Source organism: Montipora capricornis, chromosome 3, assembly GCF_036669925.1.
Source record: "Montipora capricornis isolate CH-2021 chromosome 3, ASM3666992v2, whole genome shotgun sequence".
Classification (NCBI taxonomy): Eukaryota; Metazoa; Cnidaria; class Anthozoa; order Scleractinia; family Acroporidae; genus Montipora; species Montipora capricornis.
The window spans coordinates 60,957,007-60,965,237 of NC_090885.1; the positions used below are offsets into that span (position 1 = coordinate 60,957,007).

At 40.7% G+C, this 8,231-nt stretch overlaps 3 protein-coding genes across 3 annotated transcripts in view; 2 read left to right on the plus strand and 1 right to left on the minus strand.

Moving 5' to 3' along the window:
- Positions 1–5,274, plus strand: part of LOC138043587 (ATP-binding cassette sub-family D member 2-like) — a 21,140-nt gene extending 15,866 nt beyond the window's left edge. Inside the window, 1 exon segment of the mRNA XM_068889936.1 lies at positions 1–5,274. This exon segment is cut by the window's left edge and continues 1,250 nt beyond it. The gene's annotated coding sequence lies outside the window, so the exon portion shown is untranslated.
- On the plus strand, positions 968–1,849 carry LOC138040684 (uncharacterized). Its single transcript, XM_068886363.1, has one exon. It carries the CDS (start codon positions 968–970, stop codon positions 1,847–1,849), a length of 882 nt encoding a protein of 293 aa, XP_068742464.1.
- Positions 1,322–3,155, minus strand: LOC138043588 (uncharacterized). The gene is made up of 2 exons (XM_068889937.1): positions 3,130–3,155; positions 1,322–3,030 (listed from the first exon to the last, which is right to left on the minus strand). Exons 1-2 carry the CDS (start codon positions 3,150–3,152, stop codon positions 2,106–2,108), a joined length of 948 nt encoding a protein of 315 aa, XP_068746038.1. The 5' UTR covers positions 3,153–3,155; the 3' UTR covers positions 1,322–2,105.
- Positions 5,275–8,231: the final 2,957 nt, after the last annotated feature.

Genomic DNA, 8,231 nt, shown 5'->3' on the forward strand with positions numbered 1-8,231 from the left:
CCCTAACCACTGGGCCACACTGCCTCCTATATTTCAAGAGTCCTTTGGAAAGCTTATATAGTTACAACTGAAGCTATAAATCTCTCTTGTTCCAAAAGACAGGCAGAGATAAGGGCGAAAATTGCGCCTTATTTGTAGTCATAACGAATCTATTTTACCAAGACGCCCAGATATCCTGTCATTTTGGGGTTGGTGGTTTGGACAGCAATAAACGTGGATAAACACCGCGATCCAGATTTGAAAGCCTTGAACCAAACCGTGACCCTCTTTTGGTCCATTGTAGCAAAGCTCGGAAGCAAAGTGCTTTGGGAGGGCTATTGCAGATGGCATCTGTTTCCGGCATTGTTAAAAGTGCCTATGAAACAAAAAAAAAACTAAGGCTTTTTTGAAAGATCTTTTGAAGAAAGGGAACATGGTGTTTTCATTTTTACAATAGGTGCGGTTACACACAGCACGGGAAATGGCATTTCCCGTGGTAAATTTTCCCACGGTACATCACACTTGGGTTTTAGTATACCGTGGTTGAAGCGGTCACACGCGAATTCCCAAGGTAAACAAATGTCACGCAAATGTGGCGAGAAATTGAATCGCAACTTCTTGAGTCATGGAGTTTGATTCTAAAGAATTAGCGTGCTTCATATCTATCGTTCTCTTGCTATCATGCCGACGACTTTCCACTTACCTTTTTATGCGATACTTGATGCGAAGGAGATTTCAAAGGTGGTGGTTGCTTGCAATGATACAACAGAGTACTGCTGTCTTAACTAGACAAATTCGACGTCGAGGAACTAAAGCGCGCGCGCGTAGAAGTGTATGGAGTCTTCCTCGACCACAGCTTTGGTTTGAAAGATTGCTAAATGATAGATCGCTTGATAGCTGGTGGAAAGACAACTTTCGGGTTTCTAGAGCCACTTTTGAATACATCTGTAGATTAGTTGGGCCGGCGTTATCCCGACAAGATACCGCCATGAGAGCCGCAGTTCCAGTGGAGAAAAGAGTGAGCACAAGCTTGTGGCGACTAGCCACAGGGGACTGTTATCGTACATGTGGACTAATGATGGGAGTTTCAAAATCGACAGCAATAGAATGTTGCCATGAATTTGTGCATGAACTAAATTCTCTCCAGGGTGATTTCATAAAGTTTCCGATCACACGACAAGATGCTATGAAAAAAATTGAGGGGTTTTCGCAGATCAGCAAGATTCCGAATGTAGTGGCAGCAATTGACGGAACTCATATTCCAATCAAGGCGCCGCAAAATAATCATGAGGACTATTTTAACCGAAAGCACTTCTACAGCTACGTGATGCAGGCTGTTGTTGACTCGCATGGACTTTATTTATCAGTTTCAACAGGATATCCAGGCAGCTTACACGATGCACGAGTTTTGAGACTAAGTGAAATATTTGACGCTGCTGAAAACGAAAACATTGTAATGGAGCCTACAATGGACCTTAATGGTACAGTCATTCGGCCATTAATCGTAGGAGACTCAGCATATCCTTTAAAAACATGGCTACTTCGCCCTGTGAAGGACAACGGAACACTAACACGAGAACAAAAGAAATTCAATAAACAGTTGTCGAAAGCAAGAATCGTGTCCGAGCATGCCATTGGAAAGACGAAGGGGAGATGGCGGGTGCTAGACAAACGTTTAGACGAAGATTCAGACAGAATCCCTGCCACAATCATTGCTGCATGTGTGCTGCACAACATTTGCACATTAAGAGGGGAAGACTATGACGTTTCAGACGATAGCGACGACTGTGACAGCGAAGATGATGAAGACCCCACACCAGGTGCAAACGCAACACTTCAAGGAGTTGTTGATTACGTTGCCGATCTGTAGTTCAAAATGTAACCATGGAATAAACAGTTAATTCATTTTCTGCAAAAAACTGTAAACCGAATTATTTCGCTAGAGTACAATGGTTTTAGATAAACGTGAACGACAACGTCTTAAAATACAAGTTATGTTTACATTAAACTTGAACGTTTGGTTAATATTTGAGTCTGCAAGGTCCATTAATAAAATAAATACGAGTCTTCCTTATGTTCCGTTACGGAAGTGTAACAAAAATAAAGCTCTTCATGTTTCTACAGTTTCAATCAAATTTGTTTTTAGAAGAAAAAATGTCACCAAGTTTTCCCAGAACGGACACCATGAATTCTTGGTGTCTACGTTCTGAGTCAGCTTGAAATTTCATCATGGCTTGGATGGCCTCTTTATCTCGCTCTTCAGATTGTCGAATCGATTCTTGCTGAGATTGAAGCAGGTTAATTAATGCTTTATCCGATTCACTTATTTGGCCTTCCTCTTGACTTCTCTTCCTTTTTCGTGACCTCTGTTGTGGAACATTCTCCTCAACTGGGCTAGCGCCGTCTTTACAATTTTCCACGACTGGTAAATCCTTGGTTGCTTCTTCTTTATCCAGATTTTCCGATTCTCTATTCTTCTTATTCTCCAGTAATTGGGTTTCCTTGACAAATTTTGGGCGAACTTTGTCAGAGCACCCAAGAAATTCATCCATAATTTCAAAGAACTGGAAAGATTCTCTGCCGCGACCAGTCTTCTTGCTGTTGTCAACAATCGCTTTGTATCTTTCGAATAGTGCTCGCCATTTCTCCTTTATTTGAGTTAAACTTCTGGAACTTCCAATGCCAGCCGTTTTGCAATGCTCAGTAAAAGTGTCAAAAATCTTCTCCCATACAGATTTTTTTCCCTTACTACTCTTGGATTTATTCAGATTTTCTCGGTGGTCTTTGTAGGCAAAGATAAGGATCTTGACTTCAGTCGCTTCCCACCGTTTGTTTACATTCTCCGAGCCAGAACCTGAGGAACCCGACGGACTTTCACTGCGAGGGCTTTCATGTATACTAGTATACTCATTAGGGTGAAACTGCTGCTGCTGATAACCAGGATAGATTACTAAGCCAGGCGGTTCAGGTTGATGTTCGTTAGATTCTCGTGTGTGGTATCGCTGGTTAAAGAGAACGCCATTGTACAAATCACCATGCACATTCGAATTCCTAAGAAGAATAAAAATAATTTTGGTTATAGCCGCTGTCAAAATAGCGGGTCTAGTAAACAGGTCCAAAAAAATCAATTGAAATACATAAAATACTCACAGCATCGCCCGAAATTCCGCCATATCCACAGTATTCACTCCGGCGAGCACGAGTTTGTCATTTGGAGCGAATGAGCTTTGCTGTCAAACGGAGCATCGTGATTGGCTCTTGTACCTTGGGCATCGAAACACCATTGCAACTTACCACGCTAAATGTCATGGGCGCTTCGTTTCATGTTTTTGACGTATCCATGGATACTTAACACGGGAAACTTACCTCGGGAAGCGTCGGTCACACTACTAAATACAGTTTCCCGTGGTAAAAAGGTAATTTACCACGGTAAAAGTGCCCCGTGTAACCGCACCTATTATCTCTTATCATTGGGTTTTGTGTTAAAACTGATGACATCATCAGTGGTTCCAAGGGGAAAACAAAATCACAAAATCTAAAATATCTGTGGAAATATTACCGCAGTTCTCTTCAAACTTGGCACTAATTGACATCTATTCACCGAAGTCTAGCGTGGATATTTACCAAGCCGCGAAGCGGCGAGGTAAATATCCAAAGCTAGCCCCCGACACTGAGGTGAATAGTTGTTTTAGTATATACTAAAACAGTGAGATAAGATACAGCAGAAAAAAATAATTTGGCTGTTTTCTTCACTTGTCACGGATGCAAATCGGGACGCCATTTTTTCCCGAGTTGCTCTGAGGTAAATAGCACAGGATATTCGGAGTTTGACGAGCCAATCAGCGCCCGCGTTCAACGCTATCCACTGTTTTTAATATGTGCTAATAATGTTAATCAGTCAGCACATAAGGTCAAGGTTGTGCGGAACTGGTTTTTCCGCTTTTTGTCTTAACCAAACATCATTCACACTCAATGAGTTCATTAGGAGACCTACAACAACATGGGCTCTATGCGTGTCTTGAGCAGGACTGTCTGTCTGTTTGATTTGAGAGGAAATAGCCCTATTCACGGTTAGTTTTTCTCATTTGCATTACAATATAATCTAGCATGTATGAGAGCCAATTTCGGGCTATTTTGTAGTTTTAACCCGAAATTGCCTCGCATCCACGTTAGATTATATTGTAATGCAAATAAGAAAAACTAACCGTGAAAAGGGCTATTGAGAAACTTCATTTACAACCAAAAGGGACTGGAGCCAAAAGTGTTGCCATGGTTACATCATACTCTGCGCCACCTTGCACCTTACTTAAGGGTTATTACTCATGCCAAGTTTGAATCATATCGATGGTACACTTTTGAGAGACATTCTTGATTTTGTGATCTATCTTCCAGTGGAACTACTGATGACGTCATCAACTTGCTAATTTGCATAACACGAAAACTCAAATATCTCTAAAACAAAAAAAGATACTTCAAAACTGTAAAGGCCATTATTCGTTATTTTGAGAACTCTTTCAAATAGGGATAAATTATTTTTTACTTCATAGGCACTTTAACTCTTGAAAAGCCCGTCACGTTAACAGGTTATGCAATAGACCTCTTTCTTTTGTGTTATTGGTGAAAAGCCTTTCTAGCCTCCCTACAACGACCAGTTTGTTCCAAAATGAGGAGAGTAGTTTCCAATTCACATAAACACAACAGAACGACACTGAAGGCGACATATATATTAATCATGATGCTCTGCTTGTGGCGTTTTGTTTAGAGCTTTGTAATTTTGGTGAAAAAGACTGATTAGATCAATTATACAAAGTACACCTTATTTATAAATTGGGCGCGAAGATAACCAGTCAAGAGTTTTGATTTATTTATTAGCACCTTAATCGCAAACAAAGTAAAATAAAATATTTAGGCACAGTCACGGCCGATTCTTGGGACAGCGTTCGCTTTTTAAGTTTCCAGGTTTTATCACCAGTCCGGCAATTCGCTATGGGTTAAGCTTTTGGCAACCTATTTAGAAATCAATTTTAAAACATTAGATTATCAGAGACTTTAACTGTATTATAATTAAATGAGATTACAATATTGACGTATCTTTTATTTGTTTCGTAAATCTTTTAAGGTTAATATAATATTAGAAGAAAACACCTGTTTAAAAATTATTAGAATGCCAGTTGTATTAGAAAGCCTCGGGTCATCTCTCGTTATCGATGTCGGAAAAAGAATAATTTACTGGCCGCCCTTTACAGAAGGTGTTTTAAGAAAACTTCAATAAAATATTTAAATGGTGCAAAAGGAATTGTTTTCAGACATTTGCCTTGTCTCGTTTTGTGTGCCGGGGGATTTCGTCACCGAAATGGACAAGGGAATTACCTTTTTCTATCTCATTGTCTTAATTTGCTGTCTTCCTTATGTTTAGGTGTATGCTTGTCGGAAGGACACGACTCAGCAAATTCGCTATCTGATTGGCTAATTATGGTCACTTGTTCTATCAATTGTTTATTGATTCTTGATTGTGCGCGCTGTGTGAAGCTGTAACGTTTGTAATTGTTTTCAGTGACATTTTGGTTACAAGTTCACCCACTACGCTCAAAGTTTGACTGTTAAGCTTGGCTCAACGATCAGATATTTCCGACCAACAACGTGTAAATGTTTAACCGCTACTGTGCATTTATATGGTTTTCCATGTTTGACCTAGATCACACATTTCGATCAAAAACTCAGAAAATCACATTGTGCAAAAAAGCATTCATGACGGTTTGTTGTTTTTCAAATTTCAAAATATTTTTTACGTTGACTCCTCGCAGTTACGCTTCTAAGACGGATCACCCCGGACTGAAGACCTATGCTTCTCCCAGCCATGGACTAAACGACTAGTTTGTAAAACTTCACGGTTCACTGAAAAAGGAAAATGCCAAAACGGGAAAACATGTCCTAGTTTCTCTTAGCTGAAGAGATCATCTCGGCATCCAGGTGATCTGGTGATGTAATTTGGAGGACTGGGAAGAAAAATTTTAACGCCGTATCCCACAACAGCGCGCGGCCTTAGGTGTTGTTTCCAAATTCCCTGTGGTATTTCTATCACCAAAACTCAACGGATCATTCCGTGCAAACCACATTTCCTGTTACTGAATGAACATTCAAGTTGACCCGACGAGATCTAACCTCGCCTCTGCCATGTTGAATTCGAAAACGAGGCCGCGCGCGGTTGTGGGATACGGCGTTAAAATTTTTCTCCCCAGTCCTCCGAGTTACATCACCAGATCACCTGGATAGGAAAAGTTTTGAGCTGAGGGGAATGGGCCTTAATCACACGGCGGCCATGTTGAGTCCCGAGGGATTGAAAACTTTTGTTTTTGCGCACCGAAACTCGTTCCCAAACATTTCAACTCGAGGCTCAGGGTACGAAATCTATTGCCAATATGATCGCCGCGCGAATAAGGCCCATTGTAACCGTCTACAAGTCGTCCTAGAGGTAGTACACCAAAAGCGAGCCTCAGGTGCTTGATCAAGTGCGAAAAGCCCTGTCCAAACTATCGAACAAAGTTTTTCAACTTATAACCGTTTGGCCTCTATTGTCGCCTAACCAACATTCTTCGCTTCAGAGTTTGCTTTTGTCAAAAATTTTGCACAGCAACAAAAATTACGATCCTCTTTCAAGCCCAGACTTCCCTCAACATTTGCAACAAAGATGGCGGACAATGCACTCGAAAGAAGAGAAACTTGTTCTCGCACGCTATCTTCTGTAAAACGCGCCTATATTCTGCTAAGACGTCGGTCCAGTGGTCTGGAGAGCATCCTTTTCGGCTCGTTCTTTCTCGTTTTTTCTCGTCTGAAACAATCATTTGAGTCTTCGAACAGTTCTAGGGTGTTAACACTCTGCTAACTTTTAATCTTTTGCGCTATTTTTTACCTGTAGCTTTCCTACATCTCAACTTTTTCGATGGTTTGGCTAAGGATTGGCTGGTCTACTGTTCTCGTATATAGTTGAATGTTGCTGAAACGTTTCCATTGCGATCTTTTTAAATCTGCCCTTATACATTTAAAGAGTAAAATAATTGTTAAAGTTTCATGTTTTTTTAATTTCTTCTTTGGTTTTCAAGCCGCGTCTTTAGTATGATTAATATGCAAACTCTTCTAACTTCACTTGCTAGGGATCATACGTAAGAATACCGGCCCTTGGTCGTTTTTGGATTTTATGTAACGAACGTGGTTTACATGTGCTCGATCCGTAAGGCGTCGTTACATTTTGGAAGTTTTGATGTCACCCATTTCGTTTTCATGTCGCAACGCCATTGCGAGACCACGAAAACATTGCCTAATGTAACATAACAGCACCTTGCAACGGCCAAAAACGTTGCGAGACAAGTTGCAGAAACCGTTTCGGATTCTACTTTCCGCAAAGGCTTCACAGAACGTTGCAACGAATTTTTCAAGCATTGCGAGGTGTACCATTTGTCAGGCAACTTGTGTCGCACCGATTTGCAGCACCTGCCAAGGACAAAACTGTAAGACCCATCAAGCAACTTCTTTCGCAATGTGAAAACTTTTGTCGAGACAACAGTATAACGAATATGGCAGCACCTGTGTGTCACGATCTTGGGCCAAGAAGAGAGCTTCTACGATCGCGTTAAATTCGAATAAATTCGAATGCACGTCTCTCCGGTCATTATTCCAGTTAATTGAGAGCAAAGATGAACTAAGTGAGAAAAATAAAAATTTGTTGTTTCCGCAGTATTTAAAATTTGGCCATTTTATGTTACAGATTTGCAAAGAATGGGAAAGAAAAAACTTCAAAACGCTCGTGTGGAGCCCTTTTTGTTCAGTCAATGCTAATTAGGTTGCGTTCCCGACGACGACGTAGATCGCCGTTTCTCGAAAGTCTCGTATCCTCTCGGGCGGATTCCGGGTGACTTTTTTAAGGGAAAACGTTTCATGTCGCGGAACTTTGTAATTGCTTCGTTTTCTCTGGTCTTGAAAATATGTTTCATCTTAGTTATTACTTTCCCGGCCCGAAACGTTCTTCAGGATTTTGAGAAAAAGCCCTCCGGACCTTGAGATCTACGAAAACGTAGAACAAGAAGATATCCCAAGAGAAATCAAAAACAGTGCCCATGCAAATTTTGTGGGGGTAAACAAGGTGTATTATGGGATTTGAGAAAGCAGATAATGGCATTTTTTTAGGTTGTTTTTATCTCAGAAAAACATCATGTTTCACTTGAGCAAATAAAGAGAAATCTGTCATATACACTTGA

Coding starts and splice junctions, on each gene's coding strand:
- LOC138040684 (XM_068886363.1), top strand. CDS start 968: ATGAGAGCCGCAGTTCCAGTGGAGAAAAGAGTGAGCACAAGCTTGTGG.
- LOC138043588 (XM_068889937.1), bottom strand. CDS start 3,152: ATGGCGGAATTTCGGGCGATGCT. Junction 3,031..3,129: donor GCGGAATTTCGGGCGATGCT/GTGAGTATTTTA, acceptor TATTCTTCTTAG/GAATTCGAATGTGCATGGTG.